The sequence below is a fragment of the Entelurus aequoreus genome, linkage group LG05 (assembly GCF_033978785.1).
Source record: "Entelurus aequoreus isolate RoL-2023_Sb linkage group LG05, RoL_Eaeq_v1.1, whole genome shotgun sequence".
In the NCBI taxonomy this organism is placed as follows: Eukaryota; Metazoa; Chordata; class Actinopteri; order Syngnathiformes; family Syngnathidae; genus Entelurus; species Entelurus aequoreus.
The window spans coordinates 75,002,451-75,020,969 of record NC_084735.1 but is presented as its reverse complement, the minus strand read 5'-3'; the positions used below and the strand labels follow the sequence as shown (position 1 = coordinate 75,020,969).

Genomic DNA, 18,519 nt, shown 5'->3' with positions numbered 1-18,519 from the left:
TGCTAACGATGGATTCTGATGCGTCATCTATGTTGCTGCTTCTTGATCTTAGCGCCGCTTTCGATACTGTTGATCATAATATTTTATTAGAGCGTATCAAAACGCGTATTGGGATGTCAGACTTAGCCTTGTCTTGGTTTAACTCTTATCTTACTGACAGGATGCAGTGTGTCTCCCATAATAATGTGACCTCGGACTATGTTAAGGTAACATGCGGAGTTCCCCAGGGTTCAGTTCTTGGCCCTGCACTCTTTAGTATTTACATGCTGCCGCTAGGTGACATCATACGCAAATACGGTGTTAGCTTTCACTGTTATGCTGATGACACTCAACTCTACATGCCCCTAAAGCTGACCAACACGCCGGATTGTAGTCAGCTGGAGGCGTGTCTTAATGAAATTAAACAATGGATGTCCGCTAACTTTTTGCAACTCAACGCTAAGAAAACGGAAATGCTGATTATCGGTCCTGCTCAACACCGACATCTATTTAATAATACCACCTTAACATTTGACAACCAAACAATTACACAAGGCGACTCGGTAAAGAATCTGGGTATTATCTTCGACCCAACTCTCTCGTTTGAGTCACACATTAAGAGTGTTACTAAAACGGCCTTCTTTCATCTCCGTAATATCGCAAAAATTCGTTCCATTTTGTCCACAAGCGATGCTGAGATCATTATCCATGCGTTCGTTACATCTCGTCTCGATTACTGTAACGTTTTATTTTCTGGCCTCCCTATGTCTAGCATTAAAAGATTACAGATGGTACAAAATGCGGCTGCTAGACTTTTGACAAAAACAAGAAAGTTTGATCATATTACGCCTATACTGGCTCACTTGCACTGGCTTCCTGTGCACCTAAGATGCGACTTTAAGGTTTTACTACTTACGTATAAAATACTACACGGTCAAGCTCCTGCCTATCTTGACGATTGTATTGTACCATATGTCCCGACAAGAAATCTGCGTTCAAAGAACTCCGGCTTATTAGTGATTCCCAGAGCCCAAAAAAAGTCTGCGGGCTATAGAGCGTTTTCTATTCGGGCTCCAATACTATGGAATGCCCTCCCGGTAAAAGTTAGAGATGCTACCTCAGTAGAAGCATTTAAGTCTCATCTTAAAACTCATTTGTATACTCTAGCCTTTAAATAGACTCCCTTTTTAGACCAGTTGATCTGCCGTTTCTTTTCTTTTCTTTTCTACTCTGCTCCGGGGTGGACCGCTAGCCTGTCTATCAGATGGGGACATCTCTACGCTGCTGACCCGTCTCCGCTCGGGATGGTTCCCGCTGGCCCCACCATGGACTGGACTTTCGCTGATGTGTTGGACTTTCACAATATTATGTCAGACCCACTCGACACCGAGGATGTCGTTGTGGCTTGTACAGCCCTTTGAGACACTTGTGATTTAGGGCTATATAAATAAACATTGATTGATTGATTGATAGATCTGACAAATCTAAGTCGAAGACTAGGTCGCACCAATCTAAGTCTATGATAGTGGTTCTTAATCTTGTTGGAGGTACCGAACCCCACCAGTTTCATATGTGTATTCACCGAACCCTTCTTTAGTGAAAAAAATAAAAAATAAATAAAAAATATTCAAATTCAAGACAAAATTATATGTTTTTGGTAACACTTTAGTATGGGGAACACATTCTAAGTAACAAAGACTTAATTTAGAGTTATTTGGACACTAGGGGAACATATTCTAAGTAATAAAGACTTAATTTAGAGTTATTTGGTTAGGGTTAGGGTCAGAGTTAGAGGGTTAGGGTTATAATAAGGCCATGCCGAATAAGGCATTAATAAGTACTTAATACTGACTGGTTAAGAGCCAATATGTTACTAATTTGCATGTTAATAAGCAACTAATTAATGGTGAATATGTTCTCCATACTAAAGTGTTACCATGTTTTTTAACTGGTGCATAAAATTAACCGACATGAACATCACCTTGTTCAAACAACAAAACCAAAACAGTACATAAACTCACAACACATTACACACTTGCAAATCAGTCAGCTGTTGCTGTATCCGTAATACGGCGATAGGGAGAAGTTTGTATTTACACGATGAGTCGGGTGTGTTTTGACCTCCGCCGAACCCCTAGGGTTCGATCAAACCCAGGTTAAGAACCACTGGTCTATGAGCATGAACTGATGAAGCCTACTCTTTTTGATTGATTGATTGAAACTTTTATTTGTAGATTGCACAGTACAGTACATAATCCGTACAATTGACCACTAAATGGTAACACTCGAATAAGTTTTTCAACTTGTTTAAGTCGGGGTCCACGTTAATCAATTCATGGTAGATCGGATGAGTCAAGTCGCGATCGACTGAATGTCCTGAGATTAAACTGGATCATGTTGTTTGATTTATTTGCTTAAATTATTCCGTAATGTAATTCCCTATACTGATATGCTAAAGGTCATAAGTCAGTGGTTCTTAACCTGGGTTCGATCGAACCCTAGGGGTTCGGTGAGTCAGGCTCAGGGGTTCGGCGGAGGTCAAGACACATCCGACTCATCGTGTAAATAAAAACTTTTCCCTATAGCGTATTACGGTTACGGCAACAGCAGAAGTCATACTGATTTGCAAGTGTGTAATTTGTTGTGCGTTTATGCACTGTGTTGGTTTTGTTCTTTGAAGAAGGTGACGTTCATGCACGGTTCATTTTGTGCACCAGTAAAAAAACATGGTAACACTTTAGTATGGGGAACATATTCACCATTAATTAGTTGCTTATCAACATGCAAATTAGTAACATATTGGCTCTTAACTAGTCATTATTAAGTACTTATTAATGCCTTATTCGTCATGGCCTTATTATAACCCTAACCCTCTAACCCTGGCCCGAACCCTCTAACCCAGTGGTTCTTAACCTTGTTGGAGGTACCGAACCCCACCAGTTTCATATGCGCATTCACCGAACCCGAACCATAATCATAAAACGATGTTATTATATTAAATAGATACTAATAAAGATATATTTTACAAACAGAAAGTTACAGGAATGTACACATGATCCCATGTTTACATCTCATTGTGCAACATGTGAATGTTTTAGTGGGAACTAAATGCGATATCTGAAAGGGGTACACATTATTTCCAAAGCAGGACCCCTCACCCAGACATATAATACTAGTACACAACTCATGAAAAACAATATGTAATAGTCATTGTAAGTGGGCCAAAACACTTATATTAGAAAATAATCTCATGGACATGACTGCTGTCATTTGATTATAATAATAAAACATTGAACTTTTTGTTTAGTCAGGTTTGGGACAGGTGTGCTGCAGGTGTGACCACAGTCAGGGGCGCCGAAAAGGGGGTGGGGGTGGGGTGGGGGGTGGGGGGGTGGTAAAGGAGACGGATTCTAGGGGCCCATGATGGAGGGGGGCCCAGAGAGGCCCCTAATGATGATGAAATTATAATGTTGCCGCTGTGTTGGGGGCCCTGTAAAGATTCTTTTCACGGGGCCCAAAATCCCTAGTGGCGCCCCTGACCACAGTGCATGTGCACGTCTGACGTCGCTCACATGTGCTCCACTGAATGCTCAAGGAGTTTTTGCATTTGCTCACACATATGGAAAATTAGAGGGAATATTTTTTGGGGGTATCCATAATACGCAGACAGGGAGAAGTTTTTGTTTACACGATGAGTCGGGCGTGTCTTGACCTCCACGGTGGAGGCTCTGCCGAACCCCTGAGGCCGACTCACCGAACCCCTAGGGTTCGATCGAACCCAGGTTAAGAACCAGTGCTCTAACCCTAACCCTAAACAAATAACTCTAAATTAAGTCTTTGTTACTTAGAATATGTTCCCCTAGTGTCCAAAAAACTCTAAATTAAGTCTTTGTTAGTTAGAATATGTTCCCCATACTAAACTGTTACCAAAAACATATAGCTTTGTCTTGAATTTGAAAAAAAACAACATTTTATTTTTCACTAAAGAAGGGTTCGGTGAATACGCATATGAAACTGGTGGGGTTCGGTACCTCCAACAAGGTTAAGAACCACTGTCATAAGTATTGTGCGTGCATACAAATCGTTCCTAAGATTATATTTTTGTTGAGAATAATTGTACATTCTTGGGTGGGTTGGATGCATTATTGCTGTACTTCACTTGAGAGTTCATGCTTGCAGATATGATTATTCGTAACTGGCCCGTGTTTCGTGGATTAGGTCAAACCAAGCAACAAAGACTATTCCACATTTTTAATAAGTAAACACACATAGTCATCGTATTAATGTAATGCCCTTATTCACTCCCGAACGATCCAACAGAATCGTCGGCGATTGTTATAAAATGACTCTTCTCATTAACACAGCACAAGTAATCATATTTTATTATTAAAAAAATGTAACATGTGTGTATTCGGTTAGCATCTCATTGAAAGGACATGCTACACAAACCGGAAGAAGTTCATGGACTTTATTTTGTCACGACTCGTTCCAGCCAATAGCGGGGCGTCTTTATTTCCCTCCCCGACGTCTGTGTCCAATCGGCTGCGTTGTTGTTCGGACGTGCCCCAGCGCTGGGTCACATCCGGTCGTATATATGTTGCCACGAGTTAGCGGCGAATTCGGAGTGTCCATTTTGGAAGCTGAGATCCGGCGTCTCCCTCCTTTTTTCCCCCTTTAGTCTCAAGGTAAGACGGTTTTTTTAGGGTTGTTAGTGAATTTAAACGCGATATCTTTGGCGTATATAATATCATGCACATGCGAGCGTTACATTCGACGGTTGCTTTGTTGTGCCAGAAGACCTTTTTTTTGTTGCGTTAAATGGACGCTATCCGTGTGCTAGCTGGCTAGCCTAGCTTTACGTCGAGACGCCCGATATGTATGGCGAATGAATGGACTGCGTATGTTATCGGTCAAAACGTCGCACATTGCCGCCTTTTAACATCTCATTGTATTGTGTGGTGTTGTTTTCCGTGTAACTCTACGGGGGGAAAAACATGTTAGTCGTGCGGCTGCGAGCCGGGCCTGGTCGTTTTTCTCCCCCCCCAGCAAAGCGCGGTTCTCTTGAACGTTAGCTTAGCGTGTTAGCATCGAGCTAGCCACTTATTGTTCGCAAGAAAGTAATACTTCTCTTTATTGAACACCTCCTGGTTTAAACATGCGAAAATAATTGTCCTAATATGTCAGGGAAAGTGATCGGCTTGATGCTTTATTGAAGTGGTTCTTAACCTTGTTGGAGGTACCGAACCCCACCAGTTTCATATGCGCATTCACCGAACCCTTCTTTAGTGAAAAATAAAATGTTTTTTTCCCAAATTCAAGACAAAATTATATGTTTTTGGCAACACTATAGTATGGGGAACTTAATTTAGAGTTTTTTGGACACTTGGGGAACATATTCTAAGTAACAAAGACTTAATTTAGAGTTACTTGGACACTAGGGGAACATATTCTAATTAATAAAGACTTAATTTAGAGTTATCTGGACACTAGGGGAACATCCATCCATCATCTTCCGCTTATCCGAGTTTGGGTCGCGAGGGCAGCAGCCTAAGCAGGGAAGCCCAGACTTCCCTCTCCCCAGCCCCTTCGTCCAGCTCCTCCCGGGGGATCCCAAGGCGTTCCCAGGCCAACGTGTCCCGGGTCTTCCCCGTGGCCTCCTATCGTTTGGACGTGCCCTAAACACCTCCCTAGGGAGGCGTTCGGGTGGCATCCTGAGCAGATGCCCGAACCACCTCATCTGGCTCCTCTCTATGTGGAGGAGCAGTGGCTTTACTTTGAGCTCCCCCCGGATGGCAGAGCTTCTCACCCTATCTCTTAAGGGAGAGCCCCGCCACCCGGCGGAGGTACTTAATAATGACTAGTTAAGAGCCAATATGTTACTAATTTGCATGTTAATAGGCAACTAATTAATGGTGAATATGTTCCCCATACTAAAGTGTTACCATGTTTTATTACTGGTGCACAAGCATCAGGGTTAGGGTTATAATAAGGCCATGCCGTTTAAAGCATTAATAAGTACTTAATAATGACTAGTTAAGAGCCAATATGTTACTAATTTTCATGTTAAGCAACTAATTAATGGTGAATATGTTCCCCATACTAAAGTGTTACCATGTTTTATTACTGGTGCACAAGTATCACCTTGTTCAAAGAAAAAAAAACAATACAGTGCATGAACTCATAACAAATTACACAAATCAGTGTGACTTCTGCTGTTGCCGTATCCGTAATACGCCCGATAGGGAGAAGTTTTTATTTACACGATGAGTTGGGTGTGTCTTGACCTCCGCCGAACCCCTAGGGTTCGATCGAACCCAGGTTAAGAACCACTGCACTAGGGGAACATTCTAAGTAACAAAGACTTAATTTAGAGTTATTTGGTTAGGGCCAGGGTTAGAGGGCTAGGGTTATAATAAGCCATTACTTAATGACTAGTTAAGAGCCAATATTTTACTAATTTGCATGTTAATAAACAACTAATTAATGGTGAATATGTTCCCCATACTAAAGTGTTACCATGTTTTTTTTACTGGTGCACAAAATGAACCGTGCATGAACATCACCTTGTTCAAAGAACAAAACCAACACAGTGCATAAACTCACAACAAATTACACACCTGAAAATCAGTGACTTCTGCTGTTGCCGTATCCGCAATACGCCGATAGGGAGAAGTTTTTATTTACACGATGAGTCGGGTGTGTTTTGACCTCCGCCGAACCCCTGAACTCCAAGGGTTCGATCAAACCCAGGTTAAGAACCACTGCTATTGTCATGGTGTAAGCGCAAATAACTGCGTTTTTTTTTTTATCAATGGGAAGCTGCCCTGTTCATATTAAAACAACTTTAAAGGTGCTTCAGCTCTTTCATATAAAGTAAAACATTTCTAGACTGTTGATTGGCAGGATTTTAATTGTATGTATTTGGTTTTCCCTACCTCAATTTAGACAAAACACTACTTTACTATTGCCTACATTTCAATCAATCAAAGTTTATTAATATAGCCCTAAATCACGAGTGTCTCAAAGGGCTGCAAAGGCCACACAACATCCTCAGCTCAGATCCCACATCAGGGCAGGAAAAAACTCAACCCAATGGGATACAATGAGAAACCTTGGAGGGGACCCCCCACACCACCCGGGCGACTGGTGCAATGGACGTCGAGTGGATCTAGTTAATAGTGTGAGAGTCCAGTTCATAGTGGGACCAGCAGGGGATCATCTTGAGTGAGTGGAGACAAGTCAGCAGCCAGAGATGACATCAACTGATGCACAGATGAGTGGTCCACCTCGCGTCCAGACTTTGAGATTAGTCGCAAGCTGTCCAAAGTCGGGACCCGGGGCGGACCCCTCATCTGTGCATCAGTTGGGGACATCTCTGCGCCGCTGACCTGTCTCCGCTCAAGATGATCTCCTGCTGACCCCACTATGGACTGGACACTCACAATATTATGCTAGATCCACTCGACATACATTGCAATGGTCGCCCAGGGGGGGTCCCCACATATGCGGTCCCCTCCAAAGTTTCTCATTGTCATCCCATTCGGTTGAGTTTTTTCTTGCCCTGATGTGGGATGTGAGCAGAGGATGTCGTTGTGGCTTGTGCAGCCCTTTGAGACACTTGTGATTTAGGCCTATATAAGTAAACATTGATTGAACAGCTAGTGCGTCATCTGTGGGGCAGAGCAGAAAAGAGGCAGCAGATCAACTGGTCTAAAATGGGGGTCTATTTAAAGGCTAGAGTATACAAATGAGTTTTAAGATGGGACTTAAATGCTTCTATTTACACTAGGGCTGCAACTAACGATTAATTTGATAATCGATTAATCTGTCGATTATTACTTCTATTAATAATCGGATAAAAGAGACAAACTACATTTCTATCCTTTCCAGTATTTTATTGGGGAAAAAACAGCATACTGGCACCATACTTATTTTGATTATTGTTTCTCAGCTGTTTGTACATGTTGCAGTTTATAAATAAAGGTTTATTTAGCTATACAAGTATAACCTATTTATTTATTTAAGGAAAAAAAAATAAAAAATAAAAATTGCCTCTGCGCATAGCATAGATCCAACGAATCAATGACTAAATAAATCGCCAACTATTTTTATAATCGATTTAATCGATTAGTTGTTGCAGCCCTAATTTACACCCATGCTTGTTCTTGTTTCAGCTTGTGAACAGTTTACCCTCCAAAATGTCCGACACTGACAATCTACTGATGGAGACATCGGAGCAGAACGGCAACGAAGACGACCAGAATGGAGCAGGAACCGAGCTGATGGCCGAGGACGAGAGTGGCGGTGGTGACGGAGGCAAGATTGATGCTAGCAAAGGAGAGGAGGATGCTGGGTGAGTAGTCCCATGCGCCATAGCCATTTTATAATGCGGCGTCGACCTCTTAAGAGAATTCAAAGAAGCGCAACGTGAAACCAACTTCCCTAGTTTCTACCATTCACACGTCAGATACTTATAGCTACTTACTTATATTGTCAAATTATAAGTACATTAAAAAATATGCATACAAATGTTTCTAGCTGACTGGAATTATATTTAATTGTGGGATACATACAATGTAATACAAAATAATCATTATGAATCATCACTACTGCTGTAGTAAAAAAAAAAAAAGGGATGTGTTTGAAGGTCCGACTGGAATATTTGTAAATACACAAATGAAGAAAATAATTGCGGATAAAATTGACAATTTTGTTGTGAAATTTAACTGTCCTAACTACAAATTATAAAATGTGTTTTATTTAAAAAAAAAGCTAATAGACTCATGAAATTCAGTATGAACAATTTTAAGTCGATGACTCTTATTTGATTTTTTTTTTTGTAATATTTTTACAAATGTACAAATATAATTCAATCCAATTTATTTCAAACACAACCAACCAAATAAAAATACTTAAGCATCTTTACTATCTTCATCTGCAAAAAACACTGGTAGTATACAAAAAGAAAAATAACATGGTGTCTCTGAAAATGAGGTAAGAAGCTTCATATTGCATGCAGATATAATAATTTACCATGGATTAATAAAATAGTACATTAGATAAGTTATCTTAACATATCTATATTGTGTTTCTAAATTTTTTCTATCTTGGATTTTTGCCATCAACTCAGAAGGTATTTAAACAAAAATTATGCAGCTTTAATGGTCTTACAGCTAAAATATTTTTCTTCAAGATGCTGCACCTCTCTTGTAGCACTTTTGCTTTACATAAAGTGTGACTAGATTATCTTTACATACAAACGATAACAGGAAGTTTGTGTTTCTGTGTGTTGGATTTGCAGCAAAATGTTTGTGGGCGGCCTGAGCTGGGAGACGAACAAAAAAGACCTCAAGGACTACTTCAGCAAGTTTGGCGAGGTGTCGGACTGCACCATCAAAATCGACTCGGCCAGCGGACGCTCCCGAGGCTTTGGTTTTGTTCTCTTCAAAGACTCTGCCAGTGTGGACAAGGTATGACCCCACCCCGTTACAATACTGCAATATAAATGTTATGTCATACTGACTGTGTGCGGTCCACAGGTGCTGGAGCAGGGACAGCACAGGCTCGATGGCCGCCAGATTGACCCTAAGAGGGCATTGGCTATGAAGAAGGAGCCCGTCAAGAAGATCTTTGTCGGCGGCTTGAACCCTGAGGCTGCCGAGGAGAGTGTCAGGGAATACTTTGGCACTTTTGGAGAGGTTTGTTGATAGCAACCAGTGAAGTTCAGACCATACAGAAACACTTAACCACATATTCCTCTTCTTTTTAGATCGAAACAATTGAGCTTCCCCTTGACCCCAAGACAAAGAAGAGGAGGGGATTCATCTTCATCACATACAAAGATGAGGCCAGCGTGAAGAAGTGCTTGGAGAAGAAGTACCACAACATCGAGGGCGGAAGGGTAAGTACTTGCATTTTAATTTTGATGTGGGAGCTAGCCTCAGATGTTTGACCTCATGTTACTTTCCTACACAGTGTGAGCTGAAGATCGCTCAGCCAAAAGAAGTGTACCAGCAGCAGCAACAGCAGCAGCAGTATGGCGGACGTGGCGGTGGCAGCTTTAGCGGTAGAGGAGGTAGGGGCCGTGGAGGTGAGGTTTTTCTTCTTTTTTCGGAAACAAACCTTAAATATTAAAATGACTGTTTCCTCCTGTCTGTAGGTCAAAGCCAGAGCTGGAACCAAGGCTATGGAGGAGGCTACTACGGCAGCCAAGGCTATGGTGGCCAAAGCTATGGCTATGGAGGATACAGTGGTTACAGCGGCGCCTATGACTACCCCTCTGGTTACTATGGATACGGCCCTGGTTATGACTACAGTAAGTCTCTTAACATATTTGGTTTTAATTAAATAAGATTTAATAAAATGTTTTGTATACATAAACATGCTACATCTCAAGGTTGTTTTGTCACAAAATAACTCTTTGCCAAAAACATATATTTAAATTAACTATTTTTTATTTGTTTTTTTTAAGTCCTTATGCATATTTTGTTTTAAGATGTACAAATATTGATACATGTTCTCTAAAAGTTTTGAAGATGTTCCATTCATGTACAATATATTTGACAGTTTACATAATACTGAAGTATAAATAATTGATTGGTGTTTGCAGGCCAGGGCAGTGCCAGCTATGGTAAAGCTCCAAGAAGGGGCCACCAGAGCACCTACAAGCCGTACTGATGGTGTGAGGTATAAGCTTGCACTTCAATGGCTATTTTTAAAACCATAAATGTGACAAAGTAACATGATTTATTTAACATGTAGGATCCAGTGAAACAGGCGGCTTGATGGACTAAGCACCCTGGGTCCCAACACAACCTCTTTTAAGACAGAAGACCATTTGTACAGAAAACATCTGAAATGTAACTTTTTTTCATGTTTTATTTTATGCTTTCATTTCTAGGTTTCATTTTCCCATTTGGTGTTTTTTTTTTTGTTATTTTTTTTCCTTCCCCTCCAGCATTTCCATTGAAAGGAAGTGTAATTTTACTGTACTTTTTTGGTACCTGTTTTGATTCTAATGTTATTGTAAGGGTATTTTACATGTCGGCTGCCTTTTACAGGTTGGAAATCTTAGCATTGTAAAGGAGCTTTTTTGACAAATAAAAAAAAAACACTTTTCAGTAATTTTTCTGTGGTTCTTGAACTTTGGAAGGTCAGCGTTGCCAGATGATTAATTGCAGTATTGTACATTTACATCTATCCATTTTCTACCACTTGTCCCTTTTGGGGTCGCGGGGGCTGTTGCAGCCTATCTCAGTTGCATTCAGGCGGAAGTACACCCTGGACAAGTCGCCACCTCATCACAGGGCCAACACAGAGACAACATTCACACACTAGGGCTAATTTAGTGTTGCCAATCAACCTATCCCCAGGTGCATGTCTTTGGAGGTGGGAGGAAGCCGGAATACCCGGAGGGGAGAACATGCAAACTCCACATGGTTAGTGCAGGATCTTCGTATTGTGAGACAGACTCACTAACCCCTTATCCACCGTGCTGCCCTGTATATTTACAAATGTTTTGTAATTTTACCTTTATGTATGATCACTAAGACCATGATGTATCATTATTTGACTCTTAAGATTAGTTGTCATTCAGACGTTGACTTCAGATGTGCACTGCAGAACAAAATTACCTTGCATACTGAAATGTAAATAAACTAAGGTTAATGGGGCAGTATAAATGTAAGAACGGAGTTTTGATGATACGTAACAAAACTTAACCCTGAACAGGCTGAGATCATTGCAGTTAATTGCGCGCATATATTTAATGTTAAACCACATATTGTAGATGTTCTGCGGTTTGTGTATCGTCGCACGTACCTCCTTTTCGACCGGGCGGGGGCGCTGTTTAGTGTAGTGTTTTACTATAGCAGATGGTGTACGATCATTTTAAATTGTGATGATTTAATTCCAACTGTTAACTAAGGTATAAAAAACAAACTGTTTTTGTGGTGTTTTTTATGTCTTTGATTTAGTTTGCTGTTTTGAAAATATGCAGTTCGGCCACACGGAGACAGTAGAGAACCTTTAATTTAAAAAAAACCCAACAATGAACAATTGAAATTTCAACAGTCATTGAAAATCCAAATCGATCTATTTAGTCGGTTTTAACGTTTTAACCTCAATTTGCTGTCAATATTTAATTTAGTGAAATTTTGGGAAAGCACGTTGATTTAAAACATAATTATATATAATAAATCGACTTTTTATGTACTTATAACTTAACTTTTTTTGCCATTATGTACGTATTGTAATACGTACATAATACGTACATAGATGGCCTATTATTGACTATAAAAGGTCAATAATAGGCAGTTTGTATGCGCGTTTCCGTAGTGTAGTGGTTATCACGTTCGCCTCACACGCGAAAGGTCCCCGGTTCGAAACCGGGCGGAAACACCTTTTTTATTTTTATAACTTGCCTTTTAAGATATAGTTACAAAAACAACTAGAGTAGAATTTTAGTGTATGTGCCTATAACATTATACTTTATTTTTTTCTAAAATACATATCTTAAAAGACATGTCTAAAAGAGTTACTTCGGTAAAGTTAGAAAGAGATTGGAACATTCAGAAATAACAGCTCAGTCGCTAAAAACCGAAACATGTTTAAAGAACAAACAATACTTCTTTCTAACGTCTGTAAAAAACATAATAGAAAATAAAACAATATATGAATGAATTATTATACATTTTGAAGTTTGTAATAATTTCCGGCGTACAGTAGAAGGTATCCTATTGGTTAACAGTACTAGACTGTGTTTGTTAAAAATTATAAATATTTGTTTGCATTTTTATGAATAATTTGTATGAGGGGCCGTTAGGGACATTATTCAGAATTACCTCTTACATACACTACTGAAATGCTCTCACATAAACAACTGAAATCTTTTTCTTTTATACACACTACTGAAACACTCTTATAAACACTACGGAAATGCTCTTACATACACTACTGAAATGCTCTCACATAAACAACTGAAATGTTTTTCTCTCACACACCCTACTGAAACACTCTTATAAACACTACTGAAATGCTCTTACATACACTACTGAAACACTCTTATAAACACTACTGAAACACTCTTATAAACACTACTGAAACACTCTTATAAACACTACTGAAACATTCTTACATACACTACTGAAACACTCTTATAAACACTACTGAAATGCTCTTACATACACTACTGAAACACTCTTATAAACACTACTGAAACATTCTTACATACACTACTGAAACACTCTTATAAACACTACTGAAATGCTCTTACATACACTACTGAAACACTCTTATAAACACTACTGAAACACTCTTATAAACACTACTGAAACACTCTTATAAACACTACTGAAACGCTCTTATAAACACTACTGAAACACTCTTATAAACATTACTGAAACACTCTTATAAACACTACTGAAACACTCTTATAAACACTACTGAAACACTCTTAGAAACACTACTGAAACGCTCTTATAAACACTACTGAAACACTCTTGTAAACACTACTGAAACACTCTTATAAACATTACTGAAACACTCTTATAAACACTACTGAAACACTCTTATAAACACTACAGAAACACTCTTATAAACACTACTGAAACACTCTTATAAACATTACTGAAACACTCTTGTAAACACTACTGAAACACTCTTATAAACACTACTGAAACACTCTTAGAAACACTACTGAAACACTCTTGTAAACACTACTGAAACACTCTTATAAACATTACTGAAACACTCTTATAAACACTACTGAAACACTCTTATAAACACTACAGAAACACTCTTATAAACACTACTGAAACACTCTTATAAACATTACTGAAACACTCTTATAAACACTACCGAAACACTCTTATAAACACTACTGAAACACTCTTATAAACACTACTGAAACAGTCTTATAACACTACTGAAACACTCTTATAAACACTACTGAAACACTCTTATAAACACTACTGAAACACTCTTATAACACTACTGAAACATTCTTACATACACCACTGAAACACTCTTATAAACACTACTGACACACTCTTATAAACACTACTGAAACACTCTTATAAACACTACTGAAACACTCTTATAAACACTACTGAAACACTCTTATAAACATTACTGAAAAACTCTTATAAACACTACTGAAACACTCTTATAAACACTACTGAAATGCTCTTACATACACTACTGAAACACTCTTATAAACACTACTGAAACACTCTTATAAACACTACTGAAACACTCTTATAAACACTACTGAAACATTCTTACATACACTACTGAAACACTCTTATAAACACTACTGAAATGCTCTTACATACACTACTGAAACACTTATAAACACTACTGAAACACTCTTATAAACACTACTGAAACACTCTTATAAACACTACTGAAACGCTCTTATAAACACTACTGAAACACTCTTATAAACACTACTGAAACACTCTTATAAACATTACTGAAACACTCTTATAAACACTACTGAAACACTCTTATAAACACTACTGAAACACTCTTATAAACACTACTGAAACGCTCTTATAAACACTACTGAAACACTCTTATAAACACTACTGAAACGCTCTTATAAACACTACTGAAACACTCTTATAAACACTACTGAAACACTCTTATAAACATTACTGAAAAACTCTTATAAACACTACTGAAACACTCTTATAAACACTACTGAAATGCTCTTGCATACACTACTGAAACACTCTTATAAACACTACTGAAACACTCTTATAAACACTACTGAAACACTTATAAACACTACTGAAACATTCTTACATACACTACTGAAACACTCTTATAAACACTACTGAAATGCTCTTACATACACTACTGAAACACTTATAAACACTACTGAAACACTCTTATAAACACTACTGAAACACTCTTATAAACACTACTGAAACGCTCTTATTAACACTACTGAAACACTCTTATAAACACTACTGAAACACTCTTATAAACACTACTGAAACATTCTTACATACACTACTGAAACACTCTTATAAACACTACTGAAATGTTTTTGTCTCACGCACACACACACACTTGGAATTATTTTTCACTAGTATGTATAAAAGGATTTCACCTGTGTGTGTGTGTGTGCTTTTTTCTAATCTAATCCATTTGTTGGTGTTCCCTAGCCGCTCAGGCAAATCATATTGTCTACAAATGCATTTCCCTGTATGACTTATATTGTCTTAGCTGTTTTCATGTGATCTGATTGTTACATTCTTATTTCAGAGTCACCACACAGCTGCATGACCATTTCAACAAAGACAGAATAAACAACCTCTGGATTCAAGGAACTTCTCTTCACACAAATATATTAATTGGAATATTTAATCAATTTCACATAGAAACATTGTGAATATTATTTTCAACAGTGTGTTGAAAACAACCTTTTTTGGCTCAGAAAGGTTCCTTATGTCTCATTATTCATATACTTTCAATACTTGTCGGTGTGTAATTCCAGACTTAGATGTAAACATTAATGAGACAACAATGAACATTTTTCAACAAGTGAACCCACTTGAAAATGACGGCAACTAGACATTTTCACTTCAATTCTGCACTTTATTCAGTGGACAACATGGGAATTATAAGGTTTGTTAAAATGTTTTCTTCACTTGTGCAGTGTATTCTGCGAATTAACATTTTGTTTAAACATTTTGTGAAAAATAAATAAATAAGGAACCTGTTATACAGACCTGTATGAAGTTGCCCACTTATAAATACAAATATCAGAATAACACCGCAATACGTTTGTCCTGTGAACATTTATGTTTCTACGGTTGAGGTTTTTAAGTTATTTTATGTTCTGACTAGTAATGTCATCCAGCCCCCACCACCACACACACTTTGTCAAAATCTCCCCAAACTTGTCCCAAACGTTTGTGATACACAATTTTTTTGTCTTATGATTATTGTATTTAGTTTAGGGGCTAGGTGTAAATATTAACACATTAACTTAAACTATAATTTTAGACAAACTGTTAAGAATTCTACATGTTTATCTACGTTTTCAGATACTTTATTTTGAAGCATTTCATGACAGTGTCACTTCCGCTTCCTTCCTGTAGGGGTCACTTCCGCTTCCCTTTTGACGCGTGTTAATGTGTGCTGACTTGTTTTCTCTGCTACGTTTAATCGGTGCTCTAGTCTTTGACGATGTGAGTATGTTGATTATTATATAAGACTAATTTAGTTTATTAATAGACATCACTGTGTTCGTGTAACATTTAGGGGTGTTTTAATAATATTATTGATGCTGTGTTGTCAGAATGCTACGAGCTAACATCTCCCTGTTAAGGATAGCATTGCTGCTGCTAATGTGGCTAGCTCATATGCCATTGTGGAAATGCAGTATATTATGTCTCTAGTATTTTACTTTGAGCATATATATAGGCATATATATATATTGTTGTTTAGTTAAATGACATAAATGTTGATGGGTGTTTGCTTGTGGTTTACAGATACTAACTAACTAACTAAATGAACCTACACCAATATGCACCATTAAAGTTGGAGGAGTCCAAATGATGACTGTGTGTTCTCTGACCGGAACCCCAACGTGGTCAATATCCGAAAAAACCAGTCGCAGAGTTTAATACTCAACACAAACAATATCTATTGTCTGACTACAAGAAGCATTGGAAAGTATATAAATAATAAGGCATAGGGAACCTTTTTTGAGCAAAACAAAAAAAAAGGATATTTAATATGTTTATGTGAAATTTATTGAATATTCCAATTAATATATTTGTGTGCAGAGAAGTTCCATGAATCCTTGTTGAACTGGTCATGCAGCTGTGTGGTGACTCTGAAATAAGAATGTAACAATCAGATCACATGAAAACAGCTAAGACAATATATGTCACACACTAGTAAGATGCTCTTACACATAGTGGTAAAATGCTCGTATACACAATGGTAAGATGCGCTCATACACATAACTGAAATCTTTGCACACATACTACTGAAATTGTTGTCTCTCACACGCACATGTAAAAAGCACACACACACACAGGTGAAATCCTTTTATACATACTAGTGAAAAATAATTCCAAGTGTGTGTGTGTGTGCGTGAGACAAAAACATTTCAGTAGTGTTTATAAGAGTGTTTCAGTAGTGTATGTAAGAATGTTTCAGTAGTGTTTATAAGAGTGTTTCAGTAGTGTTTATAAGAGTGTTTCAGTAGTGTTTATAAGAGTGTTTCAGTAGTGTATGTAAGAATGTTTCAGTAGTGTTTATAAGAGTGTTTCAGTAGTGTTTATAAGAGCATTTCAGTAGTGTTTATAAGAGCGTTTCAGTAGTGTTTATAAGAGCATTTCAGTAGTGTTTATAAGAGCGTTTCAGTAGTGTTTATAAGAGTGTTTCAGTAGTGTTTATAAGAGTGTTTCAGTAGTGTTTATAAGAGCATTTCAGTAGTGTTTATAAGAGCGTTTCAGTAGTGTTTATAAGAGTGTTTCAGTAGTGTTTATAAGAGTGTTTCAGTATTGTTTATAAGAGTGTTTCAGTAGTGTTTATAAGAGTGTTTCAGTAGTGTATGTAAGAGCATTTCAGTAGTGTTTATAAGAGTGTTTCAGTAGGGTGTGTGAGAGAAAAACATTTTAGTTGTTTATGTGAGAGCATTTCAGTAGTGTATGTAAGAGCATTTCAGTAGTGTTTATAAGAGTGTTTCAGTAGTGTGTATAAAAGAAAAAGATTCCAGTTGTTTATGTGAGAGCATTTCAGTAGTGTATGTAAGAGGTAATTCTGAATAATGTCCCTAACGGCCCCTCATAAATTTGTATGGCTCTTCAATGACTTCATAATTGTGCATCCAAGTATCGAGCCAGCTGCACCTGCAGGGATGGTCACTCACCAGTTGTTTATACTAAAGGTCAGTGACGTGCAGTCAGGGGAGGCAGGTGAGGCGGGGCCTCACCTGCCATCATGGAAAGAAAAAAATGTAAAAAGAAAAAAATATAATTAAATTGTTATATGTATCCAGTGATTATACTATAAAGTTATTTTCCATTGAACTTCACCAGTTTAAGATTATTTTTATTCAAAATCGCTGAATTTTCACATTTGCCGTTCAAATACTGAGAAGAGACTTGCGGTGAGTCACCTGCCAGTTGGGCCTCGCCATGGATTGCGCAATGACTTGGCTAACTGCTGGACTGCTGTGCTGAGGCTCGCAGTAATCCCGCCTCCTGGTGGTAGAGGGCGGTAGTGATCCCAGATATCATTCTTGCAGAAGAAGTGACAACAAGCAGCAACAGTTAGCAGCGATCGTTTATTTTTTCCTCTCGCCTGGACTATTAACATGGAGGATTACATATCTAAAATAAAACAGTTTTCTAAACTGGACTTTCCATCGAAGCAGGAGGTAATAATTAAAAGAAGATCTCCATCGAGACAGAGAGACTTTTAAAACTGAAGAAAGATAAGCAAGACTTCTATAAACAAGTTCTCGATGCTTTTGTTCAAAAGGAGCGGCGCATGGACTTCATTTATAAGTAA

The 18,519-nt window shown here is 38.2% G+C and overlaps 1 protein-coding gene and 1 non-coding gene across 3 annotated transcripts; both read left to right on the top strand.

Moving 5' to 3' along the window:
* Positions 1-4,510: 4,510 nt before the first annotated feature.
* Positions 4,511-11,103, top strand: LOC133649850 (heterogeneous nuclear ribonucleoprotein A/B-like). Of its 2 annotated transcripts, none has more exons than XM_062046528.1 (9): positions 4,511-4,664; positions 8,154-8,332; positions 9,281-9,449; positions 9,519-9,677; positions 9,749-9,880; positions 9,955-10,054; positions 10,139-10,294; positions 10,589-10,665; positions 10,741-11,103. In XM_062046528.1, the coding sequence occupies exons 2-8, from the start codon at positions 8,178-8,180 to the stop codon at positions 10,654-10,656; spliced, it is 939 nt and encodes a 312-aa protein (XP_061902512.1). In that variant the 5' UTR covers positions 4,511-4,664; positions 8,154-8,177; the 3' UTR covers positions 10,657-10,665; positions 10,741-11,103. The 2 variants fall into 2 exon arrangements, with proteins under 2 accessions (XP_061902512.1, XP_061902511.1); XM_062046527.1 differs by having other exon boundaries at positions 9,955-10,069.
* A 1,202-nt stretch (positions 11,104-12,305) lies between these two features.
* On the top strand, positions 12,306-12,378 carry trnav-cac (transfer RNA valine (anticodon CAC)). The gene has a single exon. It is a non-coding gene; the product is annotated as a tRNA-Val (tRNA).
* Positions 12,379-18,519: the final 6,141 nt, after the last annotated feature.